General features: G+C 40.3%; 2 protein-coding genes across 5 annotated transcripts in view; both read left to right on the forward strand.

The window, feature by feature from the left end:
• LOC120107153 (DHHA1 domain protein) overlaps positions 1 to 18,482 on the forward strand; it is a 34,442-nt gene extending 15,960 nt beyond the window's left edge. The window contains exons 4-7 of one of the 4 annotated variants that reach the window (XR_015976101.2): positions 3,177 to 3,311; positions 13,679 to 13,761; positions 17,696 to 17,857; positions 17,926 to 18,482. Coding sequence is in view for 3 of the 4 variants with exons in the window: in XM_039120326.2 (XP_038976254.1) it covers positions 3,177 to 3,311; positions 13,679 to 13,761; positions 17,752 to 17,857; positions 17,926 to 18,033 (432 nt within the window). In the remaining variant the exon portion in view is untranslated. The remainder of the gene's footprint in view (positions 1 to 3,176; positions 3,312 to 13,678; positions 13,762 to 17,695; positions 17,858 to 17,925) is intronic. The other 3 variants (XM_039120326.2, XM_039120327.3, XM_039120328.2) reach the window with 3 other exon arrangements.
• On the forward strand, positions 10,012 to 13,002 carry LOC148714223 (uncharacterized). The gene is made up of 3 exons (XM_088717652.2): positions 10,012 to 11,291; positions 11,376 to 11,672; positions 11,765 to 13,002. Exons 2-3 carry the CDS (start codon positions 11,663 to 11,665, stop codon positions 12,619 to 12,621), a joined length of 867 nt encoding a protein of 288 aa, XP_088573778.1. The 5' UTR covers positions 10,012 to 11,291; positions 11,376 to 11,662; the 3' UTR covers positions 12,622 to 13,002.
• Positions 18,483 to 19,678: the final 1,196 nt, after the last annotated feature.

The raw sequence follows: 19,678 nt of genomic DNA on the forward strand, positions 1-19,678 counted from the left end.
GTGGATCTAAATTGCGGATGGTGACTCCTACTGGAATCTTTCTAGAGGACTTCTTTCTAGTACCAAAAGTGTCTAGCATAGATACAATACGACCATCGCCTTTGCTGACGGCCTTCCTAACTGAGGAGGTTCTTCTAGACTTTAGATCTACCTTGTTGCTCGCAGAACCAGAGCCCGACTCGTAGGATAAGGGCCTAAATCGAGCCATATGCATGGCCACCTTATCCTGCTGCTACTGATCATCCAGGCTTGTCTGAATGACAGCCTGCATCTGTGTCTCGTTTTCTAAAGTGGTCGTCTCCTTTGACTTCTTGGAGTGATAGGAAGGTGGCTCTGCCGCTTGGCAGTCCACTTTCGCTTTTTTCTTGACAACCTTCTCCTTCGTTGCTTTGAAATCAGTAAAGTACTTCTTTATTAGCTGTCGAAACTCCTGTGGATATTTCTAACACATAGATATGTTGGGGTAACCACTAGCTAAGTTTCTGAACTTGTTTGATAGAACCATAATTCAAACCAATATTACGCTATTGCTCTTTTTTTCTTAATGGTTTCATCCAGTTCGTCAGTTTATCAATTATTTAAAAATAGTAAAATTTTGTTACAATTAAAATAATATTTTTTAATTCAGAAAATATATCTGATTTATCTAATACATAGTACTAATTTTTAAAATTTTATTTATTTATTTTTATATTTTTAATAATTTTTAAATTAAAAAATATGTTTAAATATTATAAATTAAGAAAAACATATTTTTTACTTTAGAAAATATTTCTAAATATGTATTACATACAACTAATTTTTCATAATTTTTGGTATTAATTATATATATTAAAGTATTTTTTAAATTAAAAAAATAATTTTAAAATATAAATATTTTAAAAAATTAATTTGAGCTTAGATCCGTATAGAATCCTAGCATGGATGCTACATATATTTTTCTAGATCCATAGCTATGGGTCAAAGTTTACTTTTTTTAAAAAAAATTTAAAAATTTACTTCTAGGCCTCTATGCGCATGATCGGATCAAAACTTGAATAAATAGACACCAAATTTATAGTTTTTTAATTTTATTTAATTTTAATCTAAAATTATATTTTTAATATTTAAAAATTTTATATATTCTAAAAATTTAAAATTTAAGGTGATTGTGTGGATTATCCATAGATCTACAACATATGATAAAATCATGCCAAAATCAAAATATTGAGCATAATCTTTCCTTATTTTGTAAATTTCAAGATATTTTTGGGTGTCCAAAAAAAAGGAGAGAAAATGAGATAGGAAAGAGGAAGGATACCTTATTTAGGGTTGGATTCTTCTTCAATCGTGCTGAATCAACATAATTTTCGCCGTGGGGAAAGGGGGTTATTCGAATAGGTTGAAAAGGCCTGAGATTTTTTGCCATGGAGGAGAGGTTATTCGAATAGGTTGGAAAAGTTTGAGAAACTTCTCTGGCCTTCCCAACTTATCTTTAAAACAAAAGAAAGAGAGAGACGAGGGGGGCTGGTTCGGAACTGGTTCGACTCGGTGCGAACTGGACTGTTCGCACCGGTTCTGCATGGAACTGGCTGGTTCGGACCGAGTCCATGTGGTTTGCGGCCGGTTTCGGCCGGTTTCTATTGGTTTGAGACCGGTTCCAATTCGGAGCTGGTTCCAAGAGCAAATAGGTGAACCGACCCGGTCTCCCACCGGGTTGGTCGATACAGGCTGAACTGGGCGGTTCGACTCAGTTTGGCAAACTTTGGTCCAACCTATATTTTGTTAGGATTATACACATGAGAGATGTCAGAGAAAAATGAGTGGGAGGAAATTGTCTTTCCCCTGGCTGCTGATGCAACAATTAATTTTTTTTTGTTGTAGTTACAAAATTTTACTAAATCCACTTTGTTTCGGAAGGTATTTATCCACAGTCTATATTGGTGAAACCAGTATCGTCTGTGCCACAAAGATGAAACTCATGCTGTACTTTATATCATCAGTAAGAATCTTCTGGCTCATTGATTTGTTTTATCTTCACTTTGTACTTCTTAAGGCTCACTTTTCATACTCATTTATATACATGTGCGCTGTCTGTAGTGTATATTTGCTGCATGTCCATCTGGAACTCCTTCTAAATTCTAAAAGAATGTACCGTCATAAACCCATTTGACCTGGAAAGGTTGAAGAGAATGATGGATCATATGGGTTGAAGATTTGGGAGAATGAAGAATCACAATCATGCAACATTTAATTTGATTGCACTCTAATACCTTGTTGGGGCTTTATGGCTCTGACATTAATATATGACTTCAGCACACGCAATTGTCACTTGTAGATCAATTCATTGTATATATGCAAACAAGAGTATAAGATAGAAAAATAAGGGAGAAAAATATGAGTGAAATAGTAAATTGGAGAAAGAAAAGGAACAGAATGAAAAAAAGCAGCTGCACCAAGGTACATCATACTGGACCGACTAGGCAGTATGGGGCGTACCGAGACTCAGTATAGTTGGCGTACCAACACTTGGTACGTTAAAAAAATTTTGTACTGTACCGTACCAATACTGTGCTAGTGTAGCACCAGTACGGAATCTGGTACCGAGATGGTGAACTTTGAGCTGCACTGTCTATTGTTACAACATGTGCCCATGGCCAACCTTCCCCTGGACAGAGACATTAGGGCATCAATTCTTATGTGGATAACTACCCAAGTCCTCTAAAAGTGCTGTAAGTGGGACCCACTTAGTGCAATTCTATGCAAAGCTAGACCCATGAAATTTTGTGGGTTGAGACCTGTACTTTGTGAAACCTATTTAATATCACATATTTTCTGTAAGACAGTCTCCATATTTTCTTTGTATTATTTTCCTTGAAGTGGATCTTGAAACTTTAGCTGACTTGTAGTGTTGCCATAGAAATAGGTAATTTTCATGCTAATGGAGTCTAGAATGTTTCTTAATGGAGTCTAGTGGTTACCGACTAGCTTAGCATCTTTGCTCCTGCACTTTCACAACCATGTTCTTTGTTTGTTATTGCACTTAGTTGTTCATCCTGTCGACGTGATTTGCATACTTTTTCACCATTCTAGTAGAGTCATTGTGTTTACTGATTGACATAAAGTTAATATATACTTTGTTTCAAAGCCTTCATTTTGTATTTTTGGCTCTAAGAAGATTTGGAAAGTTGTGACAGTTATTGGAATTGGATCCCGAGCATGTCATTGCTCATGGACAAGTGACTTTGTCGCATAAGCAAAGGCTAATAGATGAAGTTTTGGAGCAATCATATGAAATTGCACTAGGAAGTGGATTGTTTGGACATTGCTTGGTAAGAGTATAACCCTGCTCTTTTTCTATTTACTTTTCAAGATAATCTTCCAAATTGTTCTTACTTCTTAGAATATTTTTTGTGTAAATATTTTGCTTGTTTATTTGATCTTACTGCTCATGTGAACTTGGTTGAAGTCATTTTCAACATGGGAATGAGGACTAATGAGATATTGATGTAACTTCCTAGATATTTGTGAACAATTATTTCTCTTTCTCTCTTGACCACCATATCTATGGTATCATTCAAGATTTAAGAAACTATTTCATTGCTATCTCTTGAGGTTAAAAAAGGGTGGCCTTGTGCATGAGGCTCTTGACACTATGGGGTCTCAGGAAGGTCAAATTTATGCAGCCTTACCCCACTTGTGGTGAGCCTATTTCCGTTTTTTGAACCCATGACACCTAGGTTACAATGGAGCAACCTTAACAATGTGCCAAGGTTCACCCTCGGTTTGATCCCTTTAGGTAGAGTTTCAATTTTTTCATAGTTGTGGTAGTTCCAGAGGTTTTGCTCTAAGACTCATAGTTTCGATCAAATATGTTAGAAATAAGATCCAAAATTTTTTAAAAATAATAGAAAATAAAATAAATTAGGGAAAGTGATTTGAAATTTTTTATAATATTTTGCTCCTTTAGGATTATAACTTGTTACAGTTGGGTAGTTTTAGGCTGCAACTAGTTTATATCGAAGCTAAATGCATGAAATATATCATAGAAATGTTACGGTATATTGAGGTTCTACATCACCTAAGCACCATTTGTTTAAGAGGATGTATCAAAACTTTTGGATGCTTGGACATGGTAGGACACAAGGTTCGCCGTACCGGTCCGGGTCGGCGTACCGGCGGCCGGCCAGACCAGTACGGTACCGGTCCGGACCGGTACGTACCGGTCACTACCGGTACCGTACCGGCCGGTTCGTAGAGCCAGGCATTTTTTTTTTTTAAAATGTGTCTCTGTTCGATCTTAAATTAAGTGAAAATTGATGTTTTTTTATTGCTTTTTTCATGATTTTTGATGTTTTTATATTTAAATTTAGGGTTGAAATTTGAAACATATATAATGCATGATTGCATGTTATGTTTTCCTCCCGTTCCAAATGATAAAATCATACACATAAAATATCTTCAAATTAAGATAAAATCATTTACATACATTTAAAGTACTCTAAGATATCTAAAATCGGGACGAGTGTCGATGGCTCTCGTAGATATCTGGATCATAAGTATAATCAGGAGGCAAATCAATCCAATCAGAAGAAACGCGCGGCAGATTATAAGAACTGTCGGATCTCTCGCTCACGCTCTGGCTCTGAGAGGTGTCCTCTGATTGTGTAGGGGCCCATCCAAATATGGCGGAAGCAAAATCCAATGCACGATATCCATATTCGCCAGGCTGAGGCTGTGGATAATAGAATCCGTATCCGTATGTTGTCGGATCTGCAGTCGTATCCTGTCTTCCTGAACGACCTCGAGGAGCCCGTCTTCTATATCCAATGATATCCTCACGAAATCTATCAGGTGGTCGACCGTGGTCCGTATTTTGTGTAGCACCCATAAATTGAGACTCACCGGTGAAATAAAGACCACCCTCCGGCTGTGTCTCATGAGTACCATACTGTCCTCCGCTCCTTCCATGGCTAGAAGATCCATCACCACCAGAACCTTCATCGCTGCTAGTCCAAGTCTCTTCCTCGACACTCTCCATTGGGATTCTTTGTTTTCCTTTCCTGGCCCTCTCTGTCTGGCTCCCCTGTGCCTGCGATTGATCAGCTCTGGAAGTGCGTGGAATATTGCGCTCAGCCCATTGCTCTGGATCGACCCCAGCTTCGGTGGCTATGAAGGTAGCTGGTCGTGGAGGCGATCCTAGCTCGTCAAGCTCGGGCTCCTGCTGCTGGCCTACAAGCCAGCCGAGTAGTGGATCATCGTCATTAGCGGTGAAGGACCCGTAAATGGGATCTGTATACTTGACCTCCACTTCCTCCTGGATGCATTTTAGCCTCAACTGCAAATTGTAATGCACATAAACAAGGTCGTTGAGGCGCTTTTGCGTCAAACGGTTTCTTTGTTTGCTGTGGATAAGGGCGAAGGTGGACCAATTGCGCTCACATCCACTAGAGAAGACTGTTTGGGAGAGGATCCGGATAGCTATCCACTTTAGATTTCTCGCGGATCCGCCAAAATGCACCCACCAATCAGCTGCAAAAATATTTATGAAAATTACATATATGCTAGTTCCATAATAGTAACTAAGTAACACCAGGTGAATGTTTTCCTGATGTGTCACGTACCTGGATTCATATTGTGTTTGTTGACGACAGCTGCTCGTTGGCCAAAACTTTAGCTGTCCTTTCTAAATAATTTGCTCTGTGAAAAATAAGCATAAGAAAACCATGTTAATAATTGAAGATGCCGATATACTTACACATGCTGGTAATTACTAAATCATAATTACCTCTTCAAGGCATAGGGCCGCTTTTTCTAGATCTGCCTCCATCTTGTAAATTACATTACGCAAAGCATCCAGAAGTGTTTCATCCATACCAATTCCATCTATGCTGTACTGAAACCGGGGGTTTAGATAGTATGCTGCACATATACGAGACTATCTTAGCATAATTATATAATTATATCCATCACTATAATTGTCACTATAATTATATCTTAGCTTACCTGCTAGATGTAATTCCGTACCCATTTGCGCTCCCCACCGTTGCTCAATGATGTTGATGTATAACCGGCCATGTGCTGGATCTGCCTTCATAATCTGATCCTTTGCCTTGACCATCATGTGATACAAAAATCCCATCTGGGGGTAGATCTCGCTATCTACGGCCCGCAGCACTTCATATAATGGTTTGATAGCTTTGACTATTGTAGTAGCCCGCTGCCAGAATGGCTGTCTCGTCACTAAGTCTTCTATCTTGCTCCCTTCAGTGCCGGCATAAGAATATCTACTATCATACGGTCATACCACTCGGAACTGGCAAACATCTGACGTAGGGCTCCTCTCTTCTCGAGTATGCTATCAAGTGCAATGAAGTTGGTAGCAAACCGTGTGACTCCTGATCTCAGAATCTCTCTCCCTGCATACTTTCTCATCAATGAAAGGACCCAGTTATGGTTATAAATATACCTGGTAATGCGTTGGGCTGTCTCCACCGTTTGTTGCACCCTACGGATCTTTTCAATGTCTATCAACATAAGATCGATACAATGTGCAGCACATGGGGTCCAGAAAATATGTGGCCGCCGCTCTATCAAGACCTGCCCGGCAGCCTTATATTGCGGCCCATTATCAGTGACGACCTGCACGATATTCTCCTCTCCTACCAGATCAATCACATCCTCCATAAGTTTCAGCATGTACGAGGTGTTGTGCACATAAGCTGAAGCATCAATCGACTTGTGGAAGAAGGTCTTAGCATCACAGTATGTCAGGAAGTTGATGATGCTCTTAGTCCATATATGGGCCACTTGCTCTTGTAGGAGTCAATCCAATTCTCCAGGTCCTCCTTATTGTTGTCAAGAAGCTCACCGTATATGTCCTTCGGGCCTGGAGGAGCTACATCGGGACCGGCAGCTTGTATGGCGGCAATGGCAGACCTGTAGTATGTATTGTCTGCCACATTCGCTGGGATGTGGCTGAAGTGAAATCAAGATCCAATAGCTCGCCACATTGTTTTCTTCTTATCCTTCATCCACATTGTGTCTACCCTCTGCTGCCTTGAATCTCTACTGGGGAGAGCATGCGGATCTACATCATGAATTGTCGCTCCTTGTGGAATTTCTCTAGATTACTTCTTTCGGCTACCAAAACTACCCAGCATAGATGAAATCCGGCCACGTTCTTTGCCGACGCCCTTCCTGACTGAAGTTGTCCTCAAGAACTCTGGATCTTGTCTAGTGCTCCCAGAACCGCCGCCCGACTCGTATGCAGAGGGCCCAAATCGAGCCCTTTGCCTGGCCACCTCCTCCTGTTGCTACTGATCATCCAGGCTTGCATGCATGGCCGCCTGAATATCTGCCTCCTCATCTAGATCCTCGACCTCCTCTGGTTTTCTAGAGTGATAAGAAGGTGGCTCTACCGCTTGGCGATCGACCTCCGCCCTCTTCTTGGAAGCCATCTTCTTCGCTTCTTTGGCCTCAGTGAGATTCTGCCTCATCAGCACATGAATCTCGCTAGGTCAATTTGGGCACGTAGCAACCTCACCGGAATTTCCGGCTAAGTGTTGCTTCAACCTGGTTACCCCTCTCTTGAAAATCTTGTCGCAAAACTTGCATTGAAACTGGTGTCGTTGCCTCTCACTTCCAAGTCTTCGCCCATTAGACCGGCCAATATCATGATTTGCAGGGTTCGTTTTTCTTGATGGCTCCATTTTTATCATAAAAGGACAACTTATCAAAAAATTAAGCTAATAAAGTAAATTTTTGCATTATCTTATTATTTAAGTAATTTATAAACTATTTTTTTAAATAAATTATTAACAAAATTAATGAAATAACATATGACAAAAAAACCGCACCTTAAATAGTCTCCGCTGGATTTTTTGGGCAGGACCTCCTCCTCAATTTGTGGGCTATCTCTCAAATCTTCCCGTCCCTGATTACTCTTCAGAGGCTCATTCCTGAATTTTAGTTATTCTGGAGTTATTAACAGAGCCTCTCGTTTGATTTTTATAACCGAATGAGCGAGGAAAGAAGTGGCCGAGAGGCCACTTCTTTCGTGCTGTCAACTCAAAAAAATAAGTGGCCGAGAGCCACTTCTTTTTTTAAAACAAAAGTATCAGAAAAGAAGTGGCCGAGAGGCCACTTCTTTATATTTTTGATGGGAAGGAGTGGCCGGAGGCCACTTCCTTTTCCATCAAAAAAAAAAGCTGTGGCCTGTCGGCCACAGCTTTTTTTTTATTGCTTTTTTTTTATTATTATTTGAAAGAAGTGGCCCGTGGGCCACTTCTTCCTTAAAACCACACGCCACGCGGTGGTTTTAAAAACCACAGCGCGTGGCGCTGTGGTTCCCAAAAAAAAACCCGGCTTTTTTTTTTTGGAAAGAAGTGGCCTGTGGGCCACTTTTTCCTTAAAACCACGCGCGGTGCGTGGTTTTAAAAAAGCCGGGTTTTCTTTTAAAAAAAAGCCAGGTATTTTTTTTTTGGGAACAACAGCGCCACGCGCTGTGGTTTTTAAAACCACGGCATGGCGCGTGGTTTTAAAAACCATGCGCCCGCGCGTGGTTTTAAGGAAGAAGTGGCCCAAAAAAATAAGTGGCCGAGAGCCACTTCTTTTTTTAAAACAAAAGTATCAGAAAAGAAGTGGCCGAGAGGCCACTTCCTTGTATTTTTGATGGGAAGGAGTGGCCGGAGGCCACTTCCTTTCCCATCAAAAAAAAAAGCTGTGGGCCACAGCTTTTTTTTTTTATTATTTGAAAGAAGTGGCCCGTGGGCCACTTCTTCCTTAAAACCACGCGCGGGAGCGTGGTTTTAAAAACCACAGCGCGTGGCGCTGTGGTTCCCAAAAAAAAAAACCCGGCTTTTTTTTTGAAAGTCTTCCTTAAAAAAAGCCGGGTTTTTTTTTTGGAAAGAAGTGGCCCACGGGCCACTTCTTTCAAAAAAAAAAAAAGCCTGGTATTTTTTTTTTTTTTGGGAACCACAGCGCCACGTGCCCACGCGTGGTTTTAAGGGAGAAGTGGCCCGTGGGCCACTTCTTTCAAATAATAATAAAAAAAAGCTGTGGCCGACAGGCCACAGCTTTTTTTTTTGATGGGAAAGGAAGTGGCCTCTGGCCACTCCTTCCCATCAAAAATACAAAGAAGTGGCCTCTCGGCCACTTATTTTCTGATACTTTTGTTTTAAAAAAAGAAGTGGCTCTCAGCCACTTATTTTTTTGAGTTGACAGCACGAAAAAAGTGGCCTCTCGGCCACTTCTTTCCTCGCTCGTTCGGTTATAAAAAACGAACGAGAGGCTCTGTTAATAACTCCAGAATAACTAAAATCCAGGAATGAGCCTCTGAAGAGTAATCAGAAACGGGAAGATTTGAGAGATAGCCCACAAATTGAGGAGGAGGTCCTGCCCAAAAAATCCAGTGGAGACTATTTAAGTTGCGGTTTTTTTGTCCTATGTTATTTCATTAATTTTGTTAATAATTTATTTAAAAAAATAGTTTATAAATTACTTAAATAATAAGATAGTGCAGAAATTTACGTTATTAGCTTAATTTTTTGATAAGTTGTCCTTCTATGATAGAAATGGAGCCATCAAGAAAAACGAACCCTGCAAAGCGTGATATTGGCTGGTCTTATGGGCGAAGACTTGGAAGTGAGGGGCAACGACACCAGTTTCAATGCAAGTTTTGCGACAAGGTTTTCAAGGGAGGAGGGGTAACCAGGTTAAAGCAACACTTAGCCGGAAATTCCGGTGAGGTTGCTACGTGCCCAAATTGTCCTAGCGAGATTCGTGTGCTGATGAGGCAGAATCTCGCTGAGGCCAAAGAAGCGAAGGAGATGGCTTCCAAGAAGAGGGCGGAGGTCGATCGCCAAGCGGCAGAGCCACCTTCTTATCACTCTAGGGAGCCAGAGGAGGTCGAGGATCTAGATGAGGAGGAGGCGGATATTCAGGCGGCCATGCATGCAAGCCTGGATGACAGTGGCAGCAGGAGGAGGTGGCCAGGCATAGGGCTCGATTTGGGCCCTCTTCATACGAGTCGGGCGGCGGTTCTGGGAGCACTAGAAAAGATCCAGAGTTCTTGAGGATAACTTCAGTCAGGGAGGGCGTCAGCAAAGAATGTGGCTGGATTTCATCTATGCTGGGTAGTTTTGGTAGCCGAAAGAAATCATCTAGAGGAATTCCACAAGGAGCGACAATTCATGATGTAGATCCGCATGCTCTCCCCAGTAGAGATTCAAAGCAGCAGAGGGTAGACACAATGTGGATGAAGGATAAGAAGAAAACTATGTGGCGAGCTATTGGATCCTGGTTTCACTTCAGCCACATCCCAGCGAATGTGGCAGACAATACATACTACAGGTCTGCCATTGCCGCCATACAAGCTGCCGGTCCCGGTGTAGCTCCTCCAGGCCCGAAGGACATATACGGTGAGCTTCTTGACAACAATAAGGAGGAGCTGGAGAATTGGATTGACTCCTACAAGAGCAAGTGGCCCATATATGGACTAACCATCATGTGCGATGGTTGGACCGGTCCGACCAAGCGGAGCATCATCAACTTCCTGACATACTGTGATGCTAAGACCTTCCACAAGTCGATTGATGCTTCGGCTTATGTGCACAACACCTCGTACATGCTGAAACTTATGGAGGATGTGATTGATTTGGTAGGAGAGGAGAATGTCGTGCAGGTCGTCACTGATAATGGGCCGCAATATAAGGCTGCCGGGCAGGTCTTGATGGAGCGGCGGCCACATATTTGCTAGACCCCATGTGCTGCACATTGTATCGATCTTATGTTGATGGACATTGGAAAGATCTGTTGGGTGCAACAAACGGTGGAGACAGCCCAACGCATTACCAGGTATATTTATAACCATAACTGGGTTTTTTCATTGATGAGAAAGTATGCAGGGGGAGAGATTCTGAGACCAGGAGTCACACGGTTTGCTACCAACTTCATCGCACTTGATAGCATACTCGAGAAGAGAGGAGCCCTACGTCAGATGTTTACCAGTTCCGAGTGGTATGATAGTAGATATTCTTATGCCGGCACTGAAGGGAGCAAGATAGAAGACTTGGTGACGAAACAGCCATTCTGGCAGCGGGCTACTACAATAGTCAAAGCTATCAAACCATTATATGAAGTGCTGCGGGCCGTAGATAGCGAGATCTACCCCCAAATGGAATTTTTGTATCACATGATGGTCAAGGCAAAGGATCAGATTATGGAGGCAGATCCAGCACATGGCCGATCATACATCAACATCATTGAGCAACGGTGGGGAGCGCAAATGGGTACGGAATTACATCTAGCAGGTAAGCTAAGATATAATTATAGTGACAATTATAGTGATGGATATAATTATATAATTATGCTAAGATAGTCTTGTATATGTGCAGCATACTACCTAAACCCCCGGTTTCAGTACAGCATAGATGGAATTGGTATGGATGAAACACTTCTGGATGCTTTGCGTAATGTGATTTACAAGATGGAGGCAGATCCAGAAAAAGCGGCCCTATGTCTTGAAGAGGTAATTATGATTTAGTAATTACCAGCATGTGTAAGTATATCGGCATCTTCAATTATTAACATGGTTTTCTTATGCTTATTTTTCATAGAGCAAATTATTTAGAGAGGCAGCTATAGTTTTGGCCAACGAGCGGCTGTCGTCAGCAAACACAATATGAATCCAGGTACATGACACATCAGGAAAACATTTACTTGGTGTTACTTAGTTACTATTATGGAACTAGCATATATGTAATTTTCATAAATATTTTTGCAGCTGAATGGTGGGTGCATTTTGGCGGATCCGCGAGAAATCTAAAGCGGATAGCTATCCGGATCCTCTCCCAAACAGTCTCCTCTAGTGGATGTGAGCGCAATTGGTCCACCTTCGCCCCTATCCACAGCAAACAAAGAAACCGTTTGACGCAAAAGCGCCTCAACGACCTTGTTTATGTGCATTACAATTTGCGGTTGAGGCTAAAGTGCATCCAGGAGGAAGTGGAGCTCAAGTATACAGATCCCATTTACGGGTCCTTCACCGCTGATGACGATGATCCACTACTCGGCTGGCTTGTAGGCCAGCAGCAGGAGCCCGAGCTTGACGAGCCAGGATCGCCTCCACGACCAGCTACCTTCATAGCCACCGAAGCTGGGGTCGATCCAGAGCAATGGGCTGAGCGCAATATTCCACGCACTCCCAGAGCTGATCTGCCGCAGGCACAGGGGAGCCAGACAAAGAGGGCCAGGAAAGGAAAACAAAGAATCCCAATGGAGAGTGTCGAGGAAGAGACTTGGACTAGCAGCGATGAAGGTTCTGGTGGTGATGGATCTTCTAGCCATGGAGGGAGCGGAGGACAGTATGGTACTCATGAGACACAGCCGGAGGGTGGTCTTTATTTCACCGGTGAGTCCCAATTTATGGGTGCTACACAGGATACGGACCACGGTCGACCACCTGATAGATTTCGTGAGGATATCATTGGATATAGAAGACGGGCTCCTCGAGGTCGTTCAGGAAGACAGGATACGACTGCAGATCCGACAACATATGGATACAGATTCTATTATCCACAGCCTCAGCCTGACGAATATGGATATGGTGCATTGGATTTTGCTTCCGCCATATTTGGATAGGCCCCTACATAATCAGAGGACACCTCTCAGAGCCAAAGCGTGAGCGAGAGATCCGACAGTTCTTATAAGCTGGCGCGCGTTCCTTCTGATTGGGTTGATTTGCCTCCTCCTGATTATACTTACGATCCAGATATCTACGAGAGCCATCGGCACTCGTCCCGATTTTAGATATCCTAAAGTACTTTAAATGTATGTAAATGATTGTATCTTAATTTGAAGATATTTTATGTGTATGATTTTATCATTTGGAACGGGAGGAAAACATAACATGCAATCATGCATCATATATGTTTCAAATTTCAACCCTAAATTTAAATATAACAACATCAAAAATCATGAAAAAAGCAATAAAAAAACATCAATTTTCACTTAATTTAAGATCCAACAGAGACAACATTTTAAAAAAAAAATGTCTGGCTCTGCGAACCGGCCGGTATGTACCGGTCCGGACGGCCACCGGTACGTCGACCCGGACCGGTACGGCGAACCTTGGGCGGTACGCTTCGGTATGGATGGTACGGAGCTTGTACCGACTAGAAGGTGTGTTTTGTATCGGTTTTTTACCGGTACGGGGCGGTATGGCCTGTACAAGGTGGTATGGGGCGGTATGGCAGACCATGGTTAGTTGAGTTTTCCAACCAGTACTTTGAGGCTTCACAGATTCTAGTTAATAAGGTTAGAAATGACTGAAATTCATGCTTGAGGCATGATATTTATTGTCATGGTAAGATTGCCAACTTTTGTGTTGAAGTGTCCAAACTTTGAGGATTTAATTTGGCATTTATCCATTTTTATTTATTGTATTTTCACTTTCTTTGAAATGTATAGAAGCCTTCAGAGTCTGAACTGCAATGGATATGTCTGTCAGTTATGCATTATAGCTAGCTTTTGGCTAGTTTTTGTTCGGTTGACTTATTGGTTGAATGCTTGAACTTGCTCTTATGTAGATTTGCACATTTTTGTATATGCAATCAGATATGTACATACAAGTTGCTGATTCAGTACTTTGGAAATTAGAATGATTATAATTTTTCCTTGCTGGCTTTTGCTATGTTAGGCTGTTGATGCTGATTCCATTTCGAACCTGAGGAGCGAGCTTGGACACCAGCTAGCTATTAAGAGCCACAATCTAAAACTAAGGTAAGCTTCTATTCTTTGATTCATTATCGTTTTCCAAGTCAAATTAAGCTTGTCCCAGATCAAATTAGTCTTCTCCAAGACCTTTTTGTTTGTTTCTTTCTTTCATTCTTTGTTTCTTTTAAATAAAAAATTGCACTCAACTCAGAGAGCAGGTTAGCATCTTTGAGCTTCCAGCATCCTTAATTTCCTCAGCACTCTAATAGAACTCAGACTCCAACATTATTGGATCCTTAATTTTAGCATCCACATTATTTGATAAGCCCTGAATGCTAATGATTTGCCATGCGGTACGTGCATTAGTTTAATAAATCATGCTTGTTAGTTTAGTTATGAGTGAGGTGTAGGGAGAGACCCATTTTTTTTTAATCTTCATTGGCTGATTGACATGATACCAAATAATTGGGTCTTTGTAGTGTGCGTACAGCTTTATAGAAGGCTAAAAAAATTGAAAGAAGTGTTATACAAAGTGTTTCTCATTTAGATTTTGGCAAATATATGTTAGTGGATGTATGCCTGAAATACAGTAAAGAAACCAAGGTGATCCAAATCCACTGAACAATTGTGAGGGAGTTATTTGGCTTGGATTACTTGGTGGAGATCAGTTATGCTACCCTAAGGTTCTAGTTGGATTGATTTGATAGGGTGCAAAAATAGAGTGATTTGCTTAGGAGAGGAAGAGAGACATTACTCTCTTAGAGAGAGAAGAGGAAAATTTAAGAGGGTCCCTAGACGTTATGAAATAAATAATATTAGAACACTTGTAAAATCAAAATTTGAAAATCCATAAAATTTAAAATAATCTTAGAAATCAAGAAAAATGAACTAACGAGAAAAAGCCAAAAAATAGTGAACCGGTACCTAACTGTATATGCATACTGAGTGTTGGTGAGGTTCAGTTCGCTACTATACTGTACCGGCACCTAACCAGCATGGTTCTTAGTTTGAAGATTACGGACCTTTGTCCTACCTATTACCTAGGCTTATTTTTTAACTAAATTTAGGCCTTAACCAACTGCCGGTGACACTAACAATGTAAGGAGGGACTATGGTTCAAAATGGATAAATACAATAATTAGATAAATGTAATTTCTAATTAATACAACCAATTCTAGTCATTTTCATCATTTGTATTCCTCTATCTTGAGGTTGTAAAATATAAAAAAGGTGCATAGGATGCCGACTAACATTGATGAGAATGATTTCTAAATTAAAAGAGCACTATTACAATAACAGAATGAGATCGAATAAGAAGTTCCTTGTTATATCATATGATGATGAACTACCAAATGAGGTCATAAAAGTACCATGAAGAAACTTATTTGGAGCTTAAATGAAAGATCACTATTTACATATTATTTGGGGTGACGGAGATTGTCATTGGTGTGAGAAAGGTTCGCAATCTTGGTACTGGATATTATATCGGTACCTTATCTGTTCGGTTTGGTACGGTACGGTACACCTATGCCGAAATAGCTTTTTTACCCAATTGCTTAATTTTTATCTCGATATGCCTCGATATGGACCGATACGCACCTCAGTATGCCTTGGTATGGGGGCAGTATGCCTCGGTACGAGCGGTACGGGGCTTGTACCGACTTGAAGTGGTGTTTCGTACCAGTTCTCTTCTGGTATTGTACGGTATGTCCCGTACTAGGTGGTATAGGGCGGTAGGGCAGTCCTTGGATGTGAGTATTGGTTAAGTAATTAAAATTTGATGCTGATGGTTTGTCAAAAGAGTTTTGATAAATTTAAATTTTATTTAAAAATAAAATTAAAGAATATTTCTCTTTTGCAAATGATTTATTGGATAAAGTGTTCTAATGATGTCTCATCGAACTTGAAAACCTAAAGGATGGGCAATCCGGTTATGAATTGGACACTAATTGAAAATTTTATAATACAGATTAAGGTACAAGTGGCTGAATCATTGCAAGAAGGGAAACCTAACAATGTTTGTAATATTGTTTTCTCATATCACTTAAAACATAAGAGTAAGGGTTACATGAGATTTGATGAGTCCAATTCATTAAGAGTTAATTAATTTTACATTTAATGACCGCAATTATGATCCCAATCCTGGCCTACATGTGCAGTCTCATGAACTTGTATTGTGATTTAGCTTATTCTGAAACTCATATTCCTACTTAAGCTTGACATTGGGTCCTAGGTGTAGGCTTTGACTTGATGCATTAGCTCATAGTTTATTGTAGGGCACTTATGCTAGGTTAATTGTCCCTTAAACCCAAGAGAGAAATCCTCAAGACATATGTGCTATACTAGATTGAGTAGCATTGGGGGGAGGGGGCGCCTAGCTCTCTTTTCTTAGGGCAAAGAGGGGGCCAACCATAGTCCATTGTATTGCCCCGTAACATCAAATATGTAGCATACCATACTGTACTAAGTGGAAACCGGTATGAAACTCAAGTTTGGATCAATACAAGCCTTATACTGTCCTGTACCGAGGTATACCGCCCCATACCGAGACGTATTGAGATGTGTACCAACCCAAACTTAGGCATGCTAATCTGTATGGAGACGTACTGAGATAAAGTGAGAAAAAATGGTTAGAAGTTGTATTCGTACCGTACCAACCATATTGACTGTATTGTATCGAACCGGTAAGGTACTGGTAGGTTTCCTGGTTCTGCGGGACCTGGGGGCCAACCCTTAGAGCTCTCTCTCTCACACTCTCACTCCCAATCCTCTTCTTTTTATAGTTCTTTTGGGCATTTACTAAACAAGGATTCAATGCCAATACCCGAGTTGAAGATCATGCCCCATTTCCTGTGCGTGTTGATTTTGGAGGTTCCCTCAAATTGCATTGATGGGATCAACACAATGAATTAAATTTACAATCACTTGAACTATTGTATATCTTTTGGGAATTTTTTGCATGCTACTCTTCAGTCATGTGCACATAATAGTCTTGTTATCTGCTGCATTATACTGCTACCATACTATCAGATCTAGCATCTAGTGTCACCAAGTCTTTGTTGTTGCAAGATGAAGTTAACTGGGAAATAAAAGAGAGCAACAAGCCTACAGCTTGTTAGCATCACCAAGTTTTGTAGTCAGTACTGTGAGACAAGGCAATCAAATTTATGTCTCAGCTAACTGTAAAATTTATGGGAATAGAAGAAAAGGGAGAAGAAAGAAAAGAGAGGGAAAATTGAAAAAAAGAGTTGATGTGCAGTCCACTCTATCCATGTGTCTCCTCAGAACTGTATTAATAATTGTCATCATCAAGAGGGGGATGAAAAGGGTAAAATGCCATCAGAAGTGCAATTTCTCATTGCTGGTATAAAGTGAATAACAAAGGGAATATAGTTTGTTCATGTTGATTGATTGCATAGACATAAGGACCCTCTAGTTCTGACTGAAGCAACTTTTATGTTGAGGGATTTTTTCACTAATGAGAAGGGAGATTGTTCTTTTCAAGGGGGACATTTATCAGGGCCTAATGTGGTATATATGGTAGAATCTCTCAAGGTCTTTGGATGATGAATGTTGTTGGGGTTGAGACAAGTTCAGTTCTTCAACATGATGTTACTGGTTTCTTTAATCAGATTTGGAAGAATTATCTTTATGATAATCATCAGAAGGTATCAGACTAAACGTTGGAAGCATGACACCTTTTACAGTGACAGAGTTTTCTTCTAAAGGAATTGGGAGTCATGCTCGTTTCCTTTAAAGCCTAAACTGTCATCACTTGTCACTCATTTTCAAGACTTATTCATAACTATTGCTTACAAATTCTGGAGTCTTAACATTTTCTTTTAATATTCCGGTACCTAGAAAGTGTTACTATTGCACATATGCTGTGGTTTTTTTGTAGTGACTTTGCATCCTCAAATATCTAATCCTAAAGCTTAATTTCCATGAAAACTACTTTTTCAGTTTGGCCTCTGCAACTTGTGTCCTTCATGCATTTCAGGTCATGGGCCTCAGTATACTTTTAAGGCCTTGTTATTACTCGACTTTTATTTCCAGGGGTATTGGAGCTGTAGTGTACAAAGTTCCAGAGATTGGAGATGATCAAATGCTAAAAGTAAGCATCAGAAGTGTGGATACCGAGGACACAACACCCATCTCTCAGGTTGTACATTGTGTAGCTTAAGATACATGATCTGGAAGCAAATTCATATTAGTTACTTTTATATCCAGGAATATGGAGGTGGTGGTCACCGGAATGCAAGTTCCTTCATGCTAAGAGCTGTAGAATTCGAGACATGGAAAGTGCAAACTGAACCTCCTATTCAGGCAAATGATTGAATGCTTGTCCTTTGGTTCAGTCATTCCACAATCCAGTATGCAAGCAGGGGTGATTTATGCATTTGGCTTACATGGTGGCTCGCAGCACTCTGTTGTAAATTGTTCCATTTCATAAAAGGATATTTATCATTTTTATGTTCAAGCATGGCTGACAAATTGGCAGATGCTTCCTTGCAGTCCCACATACAAGTGATTGTAGTTGTGCTTATGTAAGACGAGCAATGTAATATCAGTTCACGATAGACTAGATTTGCTCCATGGTAATCTAGTCTAGGACTGCCTGATGGGGTCGCTTGTAGACCCAGATGCAGGTTGGGAATTTAGACATGTTAATGGGTGTTTGGGCTGAATTTTTAGATTTGGTAAGTTATTTGTTCTCAGATTTAATTGTATTGAACCAAATACCACTGGATATTTATACTATGGATTCAAATTATTTTAAGCCTTCACTTATGGTCCCTTAGCCTCTGCCTGTGTAGGGCATTGCCTTTTGTGATAAAAGTACCCTCAAATCTCCCAAGTGAGCAAAAGGAGAAGCCACTGTGGGAGTGCATTGATTAGATGGTATATGGCAGACATCAATGCCCCCTATTATGATAATAGCCATCCATGTTTCCTCTTATGTATACTGCAAGATTGTAACTCTAATGTTTTACAGTTGCTTAAGATTTAATGGTTGCCTTTTCCTTGCATTTTAGCTTCCTAAGCATTTTATTGAGGCATCCATATCCGGAATAATTTTACCATTATTTTTTTTTCAATTATAGTCATTACCTAATATCAGACACTAGGGTTCAACTCCGGCCTTCATCGGCCAGGGGAATTTGGAGCCTCAGCCTTTGTTACCTTGAAAAGGATTTGGGGGAGGGGAATAAATCTCATATTAGGTAATGAATTTGACATACAGTTCCAATGTAAATATCAAGCTTACTGTGCAGCGGTATTTTGGAATTTCTGCCTTGTGGTTGATGCATATTTATTTTACGCTCTAGCATGGGAAATTCTATGATACATTTGACTTCAATGATTCTAGTGACGGAAAACAAAGAGAAGCTGCAATGTGTCCCATTATGACAGAAGAAATACGAGACATGGAGAATTGTCAGAGTACTTGTTTGTGTTTGTTTTAGTTCTTGGAGTCTTAGAAGTTTGGTAACAATGCTTGCACTTATTTGACTCTATGGGTGATTGTCACGCCCCGACAGTTCACGAACTGAGGGTCGCGACAATTATTGCATACTCATAAGAAACTCTGCCCACAAGCATAAAGGACATCTCAACGTTATTTCATAAATATGCAGCAAAACAATATAAATAATAATATACACATTTTATTTTAATAATTAGCTCAACATTAAAATGTATCACGATTCTAACAATATCCTAGGATAGTACATTAATTTAAATAAATTCTATTCTAAAATAACTTGTGTCAAAGTTCTGCTAGCTCTCCCATATTGAAAAATCCCAATAGGCTAGTTCTTCGAATCTGTAAAAAAAAAATAAAAAATTGTATAATGAGTTAAACAACCCAGTGAGCAATAGCAACTTTAGTTAAATAAATCAGGCAATCAAATAGATAATAATTTACAGAAAATAAGTATATATGTAGTATTAATATACGAATCAAATCTTTCTAAAAATA

Source organism: Phoenix dactylifera, chromosome 3 (genome assembly GCF_051530095.1).
Source record: "Phoenix dactylifera cultivar Ajwa chromosome 3, Ajwa_hap1_PhDact_Kaust_v1.1, whole genome shotgun sequence".
Classification (NCBI taxonomy): Eukaryota; Viridiplantae; Streptophyta; class Magnoliopsida; order Arecales; family Arecaceae; genus Phoenix; species Phoenix dactylifera.